The sequence below is a fragment of the Eptesicus fuscus genome, chromosome 3 (genome assembly GCF_027574615.1).
Source record: "Eptesicus fuscus isolate TK198812 chromosome 3, DD_ASM_mEF_20220401, whole genome shotgun sequence".
Taxonomy (NCBI): domain Eukaryota; kingdom Metazoa; phylum Chordata; class Mammalia; order Chiroptera; family Vespertilionidae; genus Eptesicus; species Eptesicus fuscus.
The window spans coordinates 24,747,762-24,765,754 of record NC_072475.1 but is presented as its reverse complement, the minus strand read 5'-3'; the positions used below and the strand labels follow the sequence as shown (position 1 = coordinate 24,765,754).

The window sequence follows — 17,993 nt, the reverse complement described above, 5'->3', positions numbered from 1 at the left end:
GTGGTTGGATGGCACTCCTCCAGGGGTTCCGAGAAAGGAGAAGTATTATTCCTGGATTAATTCAACCACCTCCACCCGCGCCTGAGCGCCTCGCCACTCCTCCCTCCCAGGGAGCACTACGTCGATGGTGACGACTCCGGGTGGGGCTGACCTTCTTTGGATTCTCCAGACCAAAGGAGAGTTTCCCCGGGAGGCATTCCCAGACAGCACGGGACTCCCTAGGACTCCTGTTCCAACACCAGACCGTGGTCACCCCGACGTATTCCCACCCTTCATTCTCCATGGATTCTAGGAGGCGCACGCGCATTTCTTCTGAGAGAGCCAAGAATTTCCTGTTTCCTTCTTTCCTTATTAGTTCTAGGGGGATTATAAATAAGTAAATCCCCCCCCGCCCCCCATGACTGCCTCTAGCTTGTGGCATTTACGCAGCTTTGGAACTTTGCAAGGAGACCAAGGGGAGCGAGTCTGAAACAAATCTTTGCGTGAGGTCCGCCACGACCCCGCCCGACCTCTGCCATCCTCGTGTCAAATGCATACCTAGTGCCACGGTGACGGTGCTTGGTGATGGCGAGGATCGTGAGCGCGCGCCCCTGCCAGTGAGGAGGGCTGCGGGCCACCGGCCGCGTGGGGCCGCGCGTGGCCGCGCGTGCGTGCGTGCGAGCGAGCGAGGGGCTCGGGCCCTGCGCGTGGTCTGAGCGCGCCCGGTAGCGGGGAGGGTGCGTGAGCGCGGGGCGGGAGAGGCGGCCGCCGCCTGCGCACGGACGGGGTGCGCGCCTCGCGAAAAGGTGAGCCTGCGGCGGGGGCTGGGGGCGGCTCCGAGGCTCTGAGACCCCGGGAGCGGGGGGCGGGCGTGGTCTGGGGGCCCTCCGCGTCCCGGTCGCGCCCGCCTCGGGGACGCCCGGAGCTGAGCAGCGAGGCGGGGAGGAGGCTGGGCGGCGCCGCCCACTCCGGCCCGGTCGGGAGCGCGGGCAGTAGCCGGGCCCTCGGGCTGGGGCCTCCGCGACCAGCAGCTGCTCGAGCCCGGCGGGCGCGGGAGAAGGGGCCCGGCGGCGCCCTGGGCGAGCCGGAGAGCGCCGGGGTGCGTGGCGGACTCGGGGATGCGTGGCGGACTCGGGCCTCGGCTGCTAGGAGCCCGGCCGTAGGCCCGGCTCGGCGCCGGGGCGCAGCCCCAGCCTCTCCGTCCACCCGGGCGGCTCCGGCGAGGAGCCGCGGGAGCTGGGCGGCGGGCGGGTACAGGGGGGCGTTGGCGGCGGCGGCGGGGATCGGACGGAGAGGGGCTTTTGGTGGCCGTGGATCCCCAACCGACCCGCGGCGAACGCATTCCCGACGCGCAGGGCGGGCCCGGGAGCCGAATTGTGGGAGGGCTCTTCCTGGGGCGGGGTTGGGAAGAATGTGGAACTGAGGAGGAGAACGGGCAAATTGGGCAGAGAGCGGAGGAACCCCTAGCGGTTACGTGATTTGGAAGAGGCGATCTTAACGGGTACACAAGGCCTTTCCAAAGAAACCTTAAAAGGTGCCGCGGAGCCGCACTTTCCCACGCAGCCAGCCAGGAGAGATGCCCGCAGCGGGCGCGGGCTGCACGCTGAAGCCCTTCTCTCCCACCCCTCACTGCTGGACCAGAAGGGAGAGGGGCCCTCTGCGGCGGCTTTCTTTTCTTGGTGTATTGTGCACGTCGTGTCAGCGTTTAGGAGGTGGCTGCTTTGGCAGGAAGAGCTACGACCAAGGAACAAATGATCAGACCATGCCCCCCCCCCCCTTTTTTTTGTTTTTTGTTTTCAGAGGTAAAAGGTTTGAGTTTGCAGTCCTCCGCGGGGAACAACTTTGTGTCTTAGCTCTCCTCAGACGGCTAGGACAGAGGTGTAGGGCGCTGGTTTTGTGCTCTCAGAATCTGGTTTTGTGTCGATGCCTGTATCAGCCTAGAGAAGGGAACTGTTTAAGACTGAGGGATAAGAGTCATTTTTCTGCTAGACTAGAAAGGCTTATTCAAATGCATGGTCAGTGGGTAATTCCAACCCTGAAAATAAAAGTCTACCAATACAGTGGCTAAATATAATTCCAGATTAGAGGCATGAAGTGATTTGTGAACAAGAAGGAAGAAGAGAGCGTCATTTTTCCAAAAATGAAGTGTCGATATATAATAATTTGCTCCCATAGCAGCTTGCTAGGTATAGAACATGGGTTTTATTTTTTAAAAAATATATATTTATTGATTTCAGAGAGGAGGGGAGAGGGAGAGAGAGATAGAAACATCAGTGATGAGAGAGAACAATTGATCGGCTGCCTCCTGCATCGCCCACACTGGGGATCAAGCCTGCAACCGAGGCATGTGCCCTGACCAGGAATTGAACCCATGACCTTCTGGTTCATAGGTCAATGCTCAACCAGAGGGCCACACCAGCCAGGTTAGAACATTGATGTTCAATGTCATAGTGCCCAATGTTGTTATGACTCGGATGTATTGTTTTTTCTGTTCTTCTGTTCAATAGTCCCCAGCAAATCTGTTTTCATTAAAGCATGGAATACAGAAAACAACAAAGAAGTTCAGCTAGTGCTCTGGTCTCATCTGGAATTCTGCAGGTAAGTTCATCTTATTTTAATTTAGAAATTATCCTGCGTGCGTAAAATTGACATAATAGTCTCCTTTACAAAATTTTAAGGATTGTTTACACAGCTACAAATTTGGTTACATATTCTAGTATATTTCTTTCCCCAAAGGATTTGAGAAGGTACAGGAGTTACTTAAGGTCTACTAAATCATTTTGAAATTTTTTTCAAAAATGGAATTATTAAAATACCATATAGTACCTCAGGAAAAATTTAACTATATAAACTTAATTTGGCGGTTATAGTCAACTTCACGTTCTGACTCAGTTCTCTTTATCCCTAAGAAAATAACCCATTGGATACTTTCTTCTCTTTTCTTTCCCCTTCCAGTGATTTGCCTTTTCTGTCTGTCCAGTCTCCAGCTCTGTTCTGTCCACCATTGGATGATATAGGTAGAATCCCATTTTAGGAAATGCCTTTATCCCTTTCCCCAGTATATAATGTCTAGGACAAATGTACTATTCTGTTGCAGCTCTAAAAGCTATCATTGCTCATTGTTGCTCACAGTGTTGGTGGGTAACCATACTTCACAGCTCATGATTGAGGTCAAATGTGTGGGGTCAAACAGAGTGTCCTCAAATGACCTTATACAACAGATGCATTCAGAAGTTGCAGTTCACTTTAACAGTAAACTCTTTGGCACATATCTCTTTTGGGACTATGAACAATGGTTTTAATAAGAAGTTGCATATTATAAATAGTGATTTGTGTTTGGCACCAGAGCTTTTGACACATTGTGAATTTGAGGGGAGGGTAGAAGAGGGTATGTGCTAGAAGCATAGAGAGGTGCAGGGGCCACATCTAAGTATGGGGCGATCATCTGTAGGGTAGAGCCTGAGAGGCTGCAGAATGGAAGATCTGGCTTCATGAGCTTGTACCACTCGAAGCTCTGATAAATTAAGGAATAAAAACCGAAAACTAGAGTAGATGATCAGAGTTTACCATTCTGTGTGTGTCTGACCCTGAATATAGCTAGTCAACCAGAGAGCCAAGGCCTTTTGTTGTCCCCAGGTGACACCCACAGCCCAGGTTAATAATTACCAGCTCTGCCTACCCTCCAGGAACCATTTCACTTAGGAAACACATTACCCACGCTAGGACCCTCTTCTCAGTAGCCTGGCCCTTTTGAGGTCATGAGGGAACATAGAGAAGATACTTCTTAGGACATTTTATTGATGTCCTAAGGCAGTGATGGGCAACCTTTTGAGCTTGGTGTGTCAAACTTCGCCAAAAAACTGAGCATAACTCGGGTAGTGTGTCACTTTGAGGAAAAACCATTATTTCGTGATATTTATAGTTTAAATAACATAAGTGTATAATTGTTATATATAATTGTATTTAATAAACCTCAGCGGCTGCGTGTCATCAGAAATGGCTACGCGTGTCAGTGCTGACACGCATGTCATAGGTTCGCCATCACTGTCCTAAGGCATGCTATTTCGTGTGGTTAGAACAAACACTTCCAGACCAGCATCCTGTTTTATAAACAAAACTAGAGGCCCAACACACGAAATCATGTGCAGGTAGGGTCCCTAGGCCTAGCCTGCAATCAGGGCCATCTTCCGCCCGCTTGCCAGTCCCCAGTCCCACCCCATTCACCGTGGTTCCCCATTCGCCATCCTGCAATTGGAGCCTGCAGGCGGGGGGAGGGACCAAGAGGTTCCACCAGTTCGCCAGTCCCCAGTCCCGCCCCGCCACCATCCATCCCATCTCCCCATTCGCCATCCTGCGATCAGAGCCTGTGGGCTGGGGTGGGGGAGGTTGAGGGGAGGGATCGAGAAGGGGTCAATGCACCTCACAGTGACTTGTCGAGCAGTTGTTCTGGTCGTTACACCATTATGGTTGCTGGGCTTTTATTATATACTAGAGGCCCATTGCACGATATTCGCCCAGGAGCCGGCAAGTCCCCGCTCCCCAGTGCCTGGGAGCCGGCAAGTCCCCACTCCCCAGCCTCCCGGGAGCCGGCAAGTCCCCGCTCCCCGGTCGCCCGGGAGCCGGCACATCCCCGCTCCCCAGCCGCCTGGGAGGCAGCATGTCCCTGCTTCCCGGCCCGGGAGGCAGCATGTCCCTGCTTCCCAGCCGTCCAGAGCCAGCAAGTCCCCACTCCCCGGCCGCCTGGGAGCCGGCAAGTCCCCGCTCCCCAGCCGCCTGGGAGCTGGCACGTCCCCGCTTCCCAGCCACCCAGAGCCGGCACGTCCCCGCTCCTCGACCAACTGGGAGCTGGCAATTCCCCGCTCCCCGGCCGCCTGGGAGCTGGCACGTCCCCGCTTCCCAGCCACCCAGAGCCGGCACGTCCCCGCTCCTCGACCGCCTGGGAGCCGGCATGTCCCCGCTCCCTGGCCGCCCAGAGCCAGCAAGTCCCCACTCCCCGCTCCAGGCCGCCCAGAGCCGGCACGTCCTCACTTCTGTCTGAAGCACCACTCCAGTAGCTCCCTCCGCCGCCCCCCTTCCCCTCATAGCAGGCTTCACTCTGCTCTGCGCCTGTGTATGCAAATTAACCACCATCTTTGTTTGGTTAATTTGCATACTTGCTCTGATTGGCTGTGGGCGTAGTGAAGGTACGGTCAATTAGCATTTTCCTCTTTTATTAGGTAAGACTAGAGGCCCGGTGCATGAAATCGCGCAAGACCCCAGACCCACCTCGCCATGAGACCCATCAATGCACCTCCTGGTGACCAGTCATTTGGTCATTACGGCGTTATGGCCACTGGCCTTTTATAATATAGATGATTGTATTGGAGCATAGCCATATATTAACCTATAATATATAATCTATATATTAATATTGTCTGTGGCTCTGTTTTTACTACAAAGGCAGAATTGAGTAGAGACCATATGGCTCACAAAGAAAATGTTTGCTGTCTGGCTTTTTATTTATTTTTTTAAATTGCCCACTTCTGGACTAGAACATAGAATTTTGCTAAACTCCTAAGCTGTGCTTAGACAAGTCTGCGGCCACCTACCCTCACTATGACTGAGGACTCAAACCATGTCTCTTATCTGGAACTGTATTTGGCTACTATTTTGGTAACAGACTTTGTTTTCAAAGATGGAGTTACCCACTTTCTAAGATAAAAAATGGTAACTGACTCTTACCTCTTAATATTAAATGGTTCTCTAAACTGACTCTGTTCCTATAATTTACGCATGGAGTATCTACACATTCTGAGAGTTGCACACTCAGCTCCCCGCCATAGAGGCTGCCCACCAATTTGGAGACATTTGAGGAGGGAGGTCTCCCTTCATCTTCTCCAGGGGAGCTTTACTCATTACATTTGGTGCACAACTTGGAGATATGAGCCTTCCTCCTCGCTCTCCATGGAGTGCAGCAACTTGAGGGCAGGGTTTGTCTGTCATCTTCCCCGTTGCAGCCCCAGCCTCTGACACCTGTCCAGTGTACCGAATGAGTGAATGAAATGTCCTCCAATTGGTAAAGCTGTAATGCAACAGACAGAAGTCCAGCCTTCTGCTGTTCTGCCTGATGGGTGTGGTCTTTGCTCTGCTCCAGTTTTCCTAGCTTCTCCGGATCCGGCCATCCTGTTGCCTCTTCCCACAGGCTGCTCTGTCATGGCATTCTCTCAGACCACCCACCCCTGAGTGCAAAGGTAAGTCCACTTTTGCTCTACTCTTTGCTCCCTGCCCAGGAATCTCAGGAGGCTGTAAGATCGGATGTGAGCCAGGGCCCTTCTGTGGCACTGTGCTGTGGAGAAGGAGCACAGCATTTGGAGGTGGGCCTGAGTTTGAGCTCCAGGTCTGCCTGTACTTGGACTGCACAGGTCTCTGAAAAATGGGGTGATTACACTTATTTTACAGTATAGTCACCGTGCTTTGTAAATTGCTGTAGAAGTGATACAGACTTAAGCCCAAGCCCATCTTTCCTTAAAAAAATAAAACAAAAAACCCCATTTAAAATCCTAACATGCATTCACATTATTAAGAGTGGTTTTTGTTGTTGCTGCAAGTGCAGATAGAGCAGAAGCAAAGAGAAAATTGCAGCTGAATTTTCCTTCTCAGGTTTTGCTACTTTTGGCTGCTCCTCATTTTTTTTTAGCCCTGTGACTCTACACTGCACAATCCCAGAAATTTATAAATATTCCCACATATTATTATTCCTATAAGAAAGTACATTGTCTGCAAATAGTATGTATGTATATATGTATATATGTATATATACACTGAGTGGCCAGATTATTATGATCTCTGAATGCATAATAATCTGGCCACTCAGTGTGTGTGTATATGTGTGTGTGTGTGTGTGTGTATGTGTGTGTGTATGTGTGTGTGTGTGTGTGTATATGAGGCCCAGTGCATGAATTCGTGCATGGGTGGGGTCCGGCCAGCCTGGCCAGGGGGAGGGGACATGGGCAGTTGGCCGGCCTGCCTGCTGGTTGAACTCCTGGTCGAGGGGACAATTTGCATATTAGCCTTTTATTATATAGGATAGACACTGAATGGCCAGATTATTATGCGTTCAGAGATCATAATAATCTGGCCACTCAGTGTATATGTATATTATATGTATACCAGTATATCATGTCTTTTTAAAATATGTTTTTAACACTCCACGTGTCTTCTACTTCACACCAAGGCAGGAGGCTTTTATTTTAATAAGACTTGCATGAAAGACATTCTCCCATATATCTCAGAATATACCTGAAGGTAGTACTGATGCAACCAGCAGGGAATCCAAGGGCAGAATTGGGAAGTGGTGATGGAGTATTAGGTATTTATGCTCACCATCTACTTAAAACTGAGTAACAACCATGGAAAGTTGTGCTTAATCGTCGTTTTTTTCTTCTTCAATTCAATGAATACTTCAGATTCATTCTTAAAAATTGAACAATGTTTTTAAGTTACATAAAAAAATAAACCTTTTCCATATACTGCATTTTAAACATCAGTAACAAAGTCATGGAATCTTGGAGTTGGGAGAGACCACAGAGGTTACCTAAAATAACTTGAAACTCAATGAGGAATTAATTTCTGTAACATTCCTGCCAACCAGTTGGAGATTTCCACTGGTGAGGAGCAGTCCGTTCTAGAAATCTATATTGGACCCTCTCACTAATTTTAATCTTTGGGCTTCCATTTGCCTTCTGGAGTTAAAACTCACATATTGTTCAGAATATTTGAAAGCATCTACCATCGCTCTTCTAAGCTTTTGTTTTCCCCAGACTAGAACATCCCCCAGTGCCACTATTTCTAGTCCTCATGGAAGATGATAAACCAAATGCATAACCAACGACTTACCTTCCTCTGACTTACATCTAACTTATCAGTGGTCCTTTTGAAATGGAATATATATATATGGAATGGATGAAGCAAAAGGCAAGTTCTTTTTAATGCAAACCTTTGACAGATTAAAGCGTATTTTATTTTTAAGCATCATTAAATTAGGTAAACATAATAGTCACAGTTCACTCGTTCAATAAGTACAAGGTGATTCTCTATTCTACATCCAGCTGTGTGTTTCAAAGTAAAAAGAAAAACGTAAACCTCATCAAATACGCACAATTCTTGCAGTAGGTTGATGCCACTTGAATACCTCACACCTCCATTTGAAAAGGCTAATGTGTTTTGTCGTTCCTCTCCAGTGGCTAGAAGTACCCATTGTAGGACTTTGGACAGTGCACATCACACCTCGAAAAATAATGCCATTCAGCCATGGGGAGGCTGTAGGGCAGGAGGAAGGGTCATGCGAGAGGAGAGCCTGTGTGTGGAGGAGGATCCCGAAAAGTCCACATTGGGCTTTGTGCACCGCTGCGGGCGGGTCCCGTCGGCTTCTGTGTTCAGGATAGCAGAACAGCAGGAATTTTAAGATCCTGGAAGAAACATAATCCGAGGGCTCTAAAAGAAGGCCTGCTGATTTGGAGGGGAAAAGTGGATGGACTAGGATTCATTTGCCTGTTTAAATGTGTTCTAGAGCATGCACTGTCCTGTAGGAGACATTGGAGCCAGCAGCGGGGTTTGTCAATAGAACGAATATGAGCAAATAAGAGTAAGTTATGGAGCATGTAGTGTGGACTGTGACAATAGCAGTACCATCTACTCAGCTGTCACTGTGTGCCAGCCCCATCCTGCGTGTTTATATGTGTTCCTCTGTAAAATGTAGTTTCTGATTTAGGAGGTCTAGGGTGGGGCCTGAGGGTCTGCAGGTCTAACAAGGTCCCATGCACTGCACTTCGAGGGCCTAGAGCAGCGTATTGGAGTCACCTGGGACGCTACCTGACCCTCGCCACCCTCTGAAACTCCGAGGTAGTTGGCCCTGCGTATATCCTGGTGTCGAGTTTTCCAAGTTCTCCAGGAGATTACGATGTGCAGCAACGCTTGAGAACCACTGGGCTAAAGAAAGAGGCAGGAGAGAAGTTGTGAAACATCACCGGTTGTTTGTTTCTGATGTACTCAGTGGTCAGAAGGGTAGAGTTTTGTATTGCTTTGTTTCTGAAGTAACGTGTTCAGTTTGAGAAATTTTCCTCATGTGTTCATAAGAAATAGGACATGATTGATGTGTGTATGGTACTTACAAAAGTGCATACAAGCACATTACCAGGCTATTTGCATAATATTCAGATATCTAGCAAGCACCTACTATGTGGTAGGCACCAGGGATATGAGGAATTACTTTCTGTAACATTCCTGCCAACCACTTGGAGATTTCCACTGGGTTACGGGATATGGCAGTGAACAAGGCAGGCAAGGACAGGCAGTAAACAAGTAGACACAACCTTTCAGGTAGGGTTGAATGCTAAGGAGAGAATGAAAGATGTGACAGAAAATAAGGGCTGGGGGTACTGCTTGAGATAAGAGGTTCGGAAGGACTCTCCCAAATGACATTTGGCTGAGACCTGCAGCATGAGAAGGAGCCAGCCTTTTCCAGAACCGGCTTGTGAGTTAAGAGGAAAAGAGCAAGTGCAGACTCTGCAAGGGAACATATACATTTGCAATTAGAAAAATTCTTGTATATTTCTGAAAAGAATTAAATTTGCTTTCCCTTTGCAAAAAATAACCAACATTTTTGCATCCCAGGAAAGAATTCCAGGTCATTCTGGTTTAAATAATGGTACCATTGCAGTGACTCTCTTTGTTCTGTTTCTCTGGAGTACTTATTTTCATTTGAACCGAATCCCCCAGGTCACTCTCCCCTCCCCCATTTATTTCCTAGTGCCCAGCATGTTTTTGTTACAAAATAAGAAGGTCTGTATTTGCATGAATGATTAGTTATTAACTGTTACTGTTGGTAATACTTCAGGTTTCCGGTTTTGAGAGTGGGAATCTTGAGTCTTTCTGTTTGAAAACTGTGATGCTGCTTTACTGTTTCTATCAAGATTCAGTGGTTGCAAGAAATTAAAACGCACTCAACCTAGCCCTGGTCAAGGGGTGGGCAGCAGTCTCCCTAGGATAGATAAGAAGGTAGTGGCCAAGAACCTGAGATCTGGGGTCCTGTTTGATTTTGTCTCCCTCACTTACAAACCTGAGACTTTGGGCAAGTCATTGACTCTCCCCAAGCCTTAGTTTTCTTACCTATTAAATGTAAACAGTAAAGGTTTTAAAGGCGCCTTAACTTGTGGGCTCTCTTGAACATTACACACCACGACTGGGGCACCCAGGGCCGTCATGTCATGTAGACACCTGCCAACACCGATTGCACCCAGTAACCAGATATGCAAAATGACTCATTGGATTGCCAAGCTTCTTAATGTTTCTGTTGAAGTATAACAAACAAAAAGAAAGTACACAAAGTTAGAAGATAAATTATCCAAGTAAACGCATGTGTAACCACAATTTAGGTCAAGAAATAGAACCATCAGCCCAGCCAGTCCCCTTCAGCCTCTCCCAATGAATATTTCCTCCCTCTCCCTAGAGTCCTCCATTCTAACACCACAGATTACTTTTGCCGGCTTTTCAGCTTTGTGTAAATGGAATCATGACGTCTCTTCTTGAGGTGTCTGGTTTCTTTAGCTCCACGTTATCTTTAAGAGATTCTCTGTGATGTCATGTGAGGTTGAAATTTGTTCGTTTTCATTTTGTATAATGTGCTATTGTATACATGTATTTCTCTCTTCCACTGTGGGTTGGCTCCAGGTTGGGGCTGTCATGAAAAGTGTGCTATTACTCTCTCATTCTTGGGCATACTTGGGTGTCCTTGTATGCATACACACTGTTGAGTGTTGTAGCTAGGAGTGGCATTGCTGTATCATAGGGCACATAGATGTTCAGCCTTAGTGAATAACACTGAAAAGTTTTCCAAAGTCATTGAACCAATTTGTCCCCCCCAATTTTTTTTTTTTACTCTAAACTACTCTTCAAGTTTTATTTATTAATTCACGGAAACTAGTTTCTTAATTCAATGATTGCAGTGATGTTCTAGGACAGGCTTTCCCAAAGTATGGAATTCTTCTAGCCCTGCCACAGACTCTGAGAATTAAAGTGGGTTCTTTGTTCAGACAAATTTGGGAAACATTGCACAATATATCCTCTTCTGAGAGAATGTACATTAACATGAAGAACTCTGAGGAGCCCTCCATTCAAAATTAATGGCTTAAGTTTGATTCTTTTTGCCCACAGAGCCCTTTTGAAACTAAAACACCTCTTGATAAGACATAGACTCAGCCTGGGATTGGACTGGGGAATAAGTTCTGGCATTAATCACGGAGGTGCCAATGACTTGTCGGGAGGGTGGCTTCCTATGATGGTGACAGCCTTGGCACGCTTCATAACCTGGAAGCTGACGTGCTCTGTCTCTGGAGGTTTTCTGGGCTTTTCTGTTATTGAGATGTTTTTTCAGCTGTTAAGGATCAACCACCCAATCAACAAGTAATCACTGGCAGCTGCTGTGTAGCCAGCATTGCGCTAGGCTTGTGGGCTAGGAGAGGATGTTTGCTTAATGGAGATGATGTGGAATCCAGTTGGGGAATGCACGTGTAGTTACATAATCATGAGTTTGTCTTTAATAAAATGGAAATTGCTTTTAAATTATAATTTATATATAGCTTATTTCTTGATAGTGATATGTGACATTATTATTTAAGATGTCAGTAATACAATCATGGTCTACTTCCCTGTTGGCCTTTTTCTGTTCGTCGTTGTTTCCGGGTTCTCTTCCTGTCCCTCCCCTGGGATTGGGATTTAGAACAATGTCAGGGTTCACCGAGCCCGCTGCTCAGCTGGCCAAGGAGGCCTGAGCTGGGAGACCAGCTGCCTGTGATCCCGAGTCAGGGCATGAGTCCATCCCAGACCTGAGGCCAGGCCAGTGGGATTCCCATGACATCATAGTGTGTGCATCCGCTCGCATGCCTGCGTGCCATTCCACTTCGGAAATTGCTGAGGGCCCCTGAGCTGACTGGGCCATCCATCTTCTCCCCCACAAACCTCGGACTAACTGAATTGGTGTTGGGATGCTTGGCTTGTAGCTGAAAACAGAAACTCTTATGAAGTGAAATAACTTCCCCAAGGGGCACACAGTCGTTAAGTGTTGCAGCCAAGATGGAGGGTGGGCCATTTAGCTCATATCCAAGCATTTTTATTACGCTTTTTCTTCCTTTTTTTGGGATAAATTCCAAGTACAAAGAAACCTATAAATATATGAGAATGCCTCTCTTTCCATCACCCTGAATGAACAACTATTTTATAGTATTTGCGGTTAGTCTCTTTTTCCCCCCTTTCGCCAACACGCCTCCTTCATTCTTCCACACCGACACCCACACTGCTGAGTGTGGGAGGTATCCCTGCAGTCGCTTTACAAAATAGTTACGGGAACAGAATTAAAGATAGGGCACAGCAGTGTCACTTAGAAGTGCCGTGTCTTACTTCCTGTAGTGGCTCCTGAGGTCTCTAAGGGGGAAGTGGAACTGTTGTAGAGGGACATGAGACACCAGCTGACGTAAGAACTTAGATAGGGATTTTAAGTCTTGAATACCAGCCACCCTCTTCCGTGATGAAGTCAGGAACTCTGAATTCTGTGGACCAGCAGTATTTTTTTTTTAACTTTTTCAAGTTATAAGTCTCCCTTCCCCTCTTTGACCTCCCTAGTCCCCTGACCCATATGTCACTGCTGTTACATTTCTTATGTATGTTACAGAAATTTCAAGCATTCTGACGACTACCGCTTACTACTGAACGTTCAGTTGGTAAAATTGAAGGTCTTCCGCTCACTCAGAAAAAAGAAATCCAGAAGAAGAAGGTAATAATAGAAATATATCTATGGCTTTGAAACCCCCTTTTCATCAGGTAGTAAGAATTCATCAAGATTATTTCTTTAGAATGATCCCTTTTGACAGTAAAAATCAATGTAGAGACACAAATAGGATGGAAAAGATGCCAAGCGTAGAACACAGCTGGTGATGGCAGCCTCTGTTTGTTGAATAACTAACATTGGCCACATACTTTGCACACATCCGCACTAATTTGCCCTGTATCAACACCTTCAGGATGTAAAGAGGAGGAAGCCGAGGCCCCAAGAGGGAAACAACACACACGCTTGCCTTGGTGAAGGAAGGAGCTGGGCTGTAGACCCTGGCCTCTCTGCCCACCTGTGTAATAGGAAGTCAAAATTCTGTTCTGGCCAGTCCTTGAGAGGCCTTTCTGCCTTTTGGACTAATAGTTCCTCTGCTTTTTGTTGCTGCTTTATTTTCTTCGTGGTCCCATAAACCATAGACATCATAACCACGGTCACATTTTCACATTTGGAAACCGTGGCTTGTGAAATGCATGTAAGTTAACTTTTGTAATGGGATTTGCTGTTTTGAGTTTTCCCCATTGTTGAAGAGTAACAGGGCCTATATGCCATTATAAACGACTCCCTTTACTCGGGACACTTTCCTTCCGTTTGTCTGAGACTTGTTAAGATGTGCTGCTTTGTTAGAATGAGACATATTGCAACAGTTATTTATGTGAAACAGGAACTATTAATTTTCCAAAATAATCAAGAATATTTTTAACCTTTATCTGGATGTAAAAAGCCCAACTCTATTTTTGGTTGTTGGTATCCACTTATTTATAGTTAAATGAAGTTAATAAGATTCGGGTTAGGATTTGGGGGTTTGCTTGGAGCTTTGTTCTCCTGCTCTTTCTCCTTAAGTAGATAATCAGATATTGTTTGAAAATGTGTTTTGGGTGGTGGATTACTAACCTGGTCTCTGGTCAATCTCCCAGAAGCTGAGCCACGTGCTTCTGAGCTGCTGTGTATGGCCCTGGCTCTCTTGACCACACTCCCCAGTAGGATGTCACTGAGATCCCTCAAATGGAGCCTCCTGCTGCTGTCACTCCTGAGCTTCCTCGTGATGTGGTACCTCAGCCTGCCCCAGTACAATGTGATAGAGCGCGTGAACTGGATGTACTTCTATGAGTATGAGCCCATTTACAGGCAAGACTTTCGCTTCACGCAAGAGCATTCAAACTGCTCTCACCAAAACCCATTTCTTGTCATCCTGGTGACCTCACACCCCTCCGATGTGAAAGCCAGACAGGCCATTAGAGTTACCTGGGGTGAAAAAAAGTCTTGGTGGGGATATGAGGTTCTTACGTTTTTCTTACTAGGCCAACAGGCTGAGAGGGAAGACAAAATGTTATCATTGTCCCTAGAGGATGAGAACCTGCTCTACGGTGACATCATACGACAAGATTTTTTAGACACATATAATAACCTGACCTTGAAAACAATTATGGCATTCAGGTGGGTCAATGAGTTCTGCCCCAATGCCAAGTACGTCATGAAAACAGACACTGATGTCTTTATCAATACTGGCAATTTAGTCAAGTACCTTTTAAATTTAAACCAGTCAGAGAAGTTTTTCACCGGTTATCCTCTAATTGATAATTATTCCTATAGAGGATTTTACCAGAAAGCCCATATTTCCTATCAGGAGTATCCCTTCAAGGTGTTCCCACCCTACTGCAGTGGGTTTGGTTATGTGATGTCCAGAGACTTGGTGCCAAAAATCTATGAGATGATGAGTCACGTAAAACCCATCAAGTTTGAAGATGTTTATGTTGGGATCTGCTTGAATTTATTGAAAGTGGACATTCACATTCCAGAAGACACAAACCTCTTCTTTTTGTACAGGATTCATTTGGATGTCTGTCAACTCAGACGTGTGATTGCAGCCCATGGCTTTTCTTCCAAGGAAATCATCACATTTTGGCAGGTTATGCTAAGGAACACCACATGCCATTATTAATTTCATGTTCTACTCAGAACTTAGAAAAGGACAGGACACTTTGTGGGAAGTGCCAGAGTTGGCACTGGAGTGGAACACTCCTGAGAAGGTCGCTGTGTTGGTTTGCTCTGAACTGAAATTCATGACGAACCCATAGACTAGAGACTGCAGGCTTACACTTTACTTGTGTTATATTTTGACAGAAATCAAATCAGGCCCTTTCAAGATGATATTGAGAGGCATGAAACAAAGTCTTTTGTTAATAACAGGACCAAACAGTTGGAATATATCATTCTGTAGACTAGAACTTCTTAAAGGGGTTTTATTAAATTATAAGCTCATTCGTTCATAACAACAAAGCAACGTGGAGCTCTATTTATTGAATAGTCTAGTCAGTTAATGGTTTTGTGTATCTCTTATGTGGATTACCAGTTTTAAAAATATATAGTTCTGTGTAAAAACTTAGAGTTATACCAAACTATTACCTGTCTTTGGTCACTCAAGCAGGTACCTCAAGATGTTGCAGTATTTCAGAGTTATCAGTTATTATTTAATATTGCTTAGAAATTTTTGAGTGTTTAAATGTTATGTTTTTTTTTCAATACTGTATAAAAAGAATAGTGAATCACTCTTTACATTTGAAGTCTTTTCCAGTTACTTCACTAATGAGTTATTGATAACTCCATTAATGTAAAGTCATTGGTCATTATTGTGTATCAGTGATCTCTTTAACTTTGATAAATATTTTATTGTGGTAATATAGAGAAGAATGAAAGGGAGAAAATCTAAATTATTGTCTTGTTTTTAAAAATATAATCCCCAGTGTTTTGAGATGACACTTCATGGGTCTCATTTTCTACCTGGGAATTAGGATTAATATAGAATGCCAGGCGGTATGTTTCCTTTGGGAAAGGACTCTAAAGGCAAAAAAGAAAAGAATCTGATGGTCAGAATACATTGAAAGGAATGTCGTTATTCTGGTACTTGAGTTGGAAAGAGAAGACTAAAGATTTGAGTTACATTACTAATCTCCGTGTGTTTTCTCATTAGCAATCAGTTTGAGAATAAAGAGGAAAAAAACCACAATGCTGCTCTATTGTTATTAGTTTCACATCAAGAGGAAGCCCTAATGTGTGGTCTAAAATCAAAGTGGCTTTTCATGTCATGTAGGAGTATATTTATTTTTTTTATGGAAGCAGTGATGTCTCTTTCGTTGGATCTGTTACTAGTAGATTAAAGAGGAACACTTGTTCCCCATATTCTTGGGATTGTGCAATTTCCTATTATGACTGACATGGACAATTGATTCCTTTTTTCTCGATTACATGATGGCAAGCGATCAAATCCTTTGGCAGAAAATACAAACTTGAAAGTACATAGTTAGCTCTTGTAATACACAAATATTTGTAATTCTTCTATAAGAACAAGTTTCAATTAGAACTATTGTAATTTATGATTCTCTATAACAAGGCTATTTCCATTTCCCTGGTCTCAGACCTGATTCAGTCATAATAAAATCAATTCAGTGAGGTAGTCTGTGGAATCAATCTATACCCCTGTCAATCCCTATTCATAGGGGAGTCACTTTCTTTAAGACAAATGGTGATTATTTTTGCGATATGATTAGACTTGATTAATTTTGTAAATGTTTATATTGTTGTTTGTGAAGCTAATGCAGAAGTTTTTAAAAGAGAACTTTTAAAATAAAAAATAATTTCTCTTCACTTTAAAATAAGACCAAAAAAAAAAAAAAAAAACCAACAACAACAAAGACATAAAATGTGAATAATTGCCAAATTTCAGAAAATTGTTCCTTCTCAACTAGAGATTTGGTGCCTGAAAGATCTCGAAAAAGTTAAATAATTATAAAAATCACTATGAGGTGGTGTCATTACATTTTTTGTTTTTTAACTACATGTTTCTTTGTAGTTAAGCTTTCAGGTAAAAAAAAAAAATTAGTCCTCTGTGTTATTAAAATCGTGGCCTCTGATATTTAACCACATAAACAGCATTTTTTATTTTAACTCTTAACCTTAGGCTGCTTCCTGTCTGCCACAGCCCTGCCGGTCCCATGTCTCACACATTCTTTCGGCTTCGCTCTTCCAGTTTGCCCACAAGCACCGAGTTTGTGACCGCTCGCACATTAGCTCTTGCCACATTATGCTGCAAGAACAACTCCCAGATCTCAGAGGTTGACACCATGTTTTCTTTTTACCCGCATTGCACACCTCTGGTTGCCCCGTTGGCTGGGGCCCTGCTGCAGGCATCTCTTCATCTCAGGACCCAGGCTGAAGGGCAGCCCCGGTCTGGAGCGTGCTGTTCTAGAAGGAAGGAAAGAGGAGTTGGAGGAAACGCGGCATACAGGTCCACTGACCAAAGCAAATCTCATACCAAGCTCAGCGCGTGAGGGTGTTCTCACAGGATATAGCGCAGGTCACGTTGGAGCAGGCCAGATGCATTGTTCTGCAGGGTGGAGACTGAATAGTTGGGTACAGACATATAATCTGCCACAACGAGTATGTGAAAGGGCTTGGCGGTGGGGAGGGGGGAGAAGGGGGGGAACCCTGCATTTCTGAGGCTGCCTTGAGCGGCTCAGTGGTTTTCTGGCTCACTTGGAGCTGGTGCTTTGGGCCCTTAACTGAGAGGGCTACCCCCTTGTTAATCTTTTCCTGCTCTACCCCACATGGTCTTGGCATTATCGTGTTCCCATCAGGCTCCAGATACAGAGCAGCTAGAGCTGAGCTGTTTATAACAACAGTATTTCCGAGCATGAGGTTGGGGATAAAGCGCATTTCTCTTGGGGTCTGCAGGATGGAGGGAGGGTGGGAGGAATTGGAAGGGGGCCAACTTTGAGCGGCGGGAGTGGGGGGTCGGGTGGGGACTGTGAATATGAGAAATGTAGCAGGCCCGTCCTGCTGACCCTGGGGTTTATCTGTGCTTTAATCCACTGAGAATCTTCATATTAAGCCAACTCCTGGATTTTGCGTGAGCCGAAGACCAACTCTCACTGGGAGCCCCTCTCACTCTCCCAACAGCTCCTTGATTATCCCACGTGTGGTTAATATGGGACCAAACATTCAAGGAGTCTATCAGAATAGATGGCACGTGCTGATGGGGGGTTGGTCGGACATGGAAGCAAGCACGGGACACAGGCCGCAGTGGCCAAGGCGCAATTGAGTGGAAGTCTCTTGACAGAATTTGTGCCCAAGAGAAGGGCCATCTCATTGGTCTTGT

At 45.7% G+C, this 17,993-nt stretch overlaps 1 protein-coding gene across 5 annotated transcripts; it reads left to right on the top strand.

Annotated features, from left to right (window-relative positions):
- The first annotated feature begins 662 nt into the window (after positions 1–662).
- Positions 663–16,288, top strand: B3GALNT1 (beta-1,3-N-acetylgalactosaminyltransferase 1 (globoside blood group)). Of its 5 annotated transcripts, none has more exons than XM_054713695.1 (5): positions 663–785; positions 2,487–2,577; positions 6,113–6,209; positions 12,683–12,784; positions 13,756–16,288. In XM_054713695.1, exon 5 carries the CDS (start codon positions 13,788–13,790, stop codon positions 14,778–14,780), a length of 993 nt encoding a protein of 330 aa, XP_054569670.1. In that variant the 5' UTR covers positions 663–785; positions 2,487–2,577; positions 6,113–6,209; positions 12,683–12,784; positions 13,756–13,787; the 3' UTR covers positions 14,781–16,288. The 5 variants fall into 5 exon arrangements, 4 of the variants coding, with proteins under 4 accessions (XP_054569670.1, XP_054569672.1, XP_054569673.1 ...); XM_054713697.1 differs by having other exon boundaries at positions 5,976–6,209; XM_054713696.1 differs by lacking the exon at positions 663–785 and adding an exon at positions 962–1,078.
- The last annotated feature ends 1,705 nt before the right edge of the window (positions 16,289–17,993 follow it).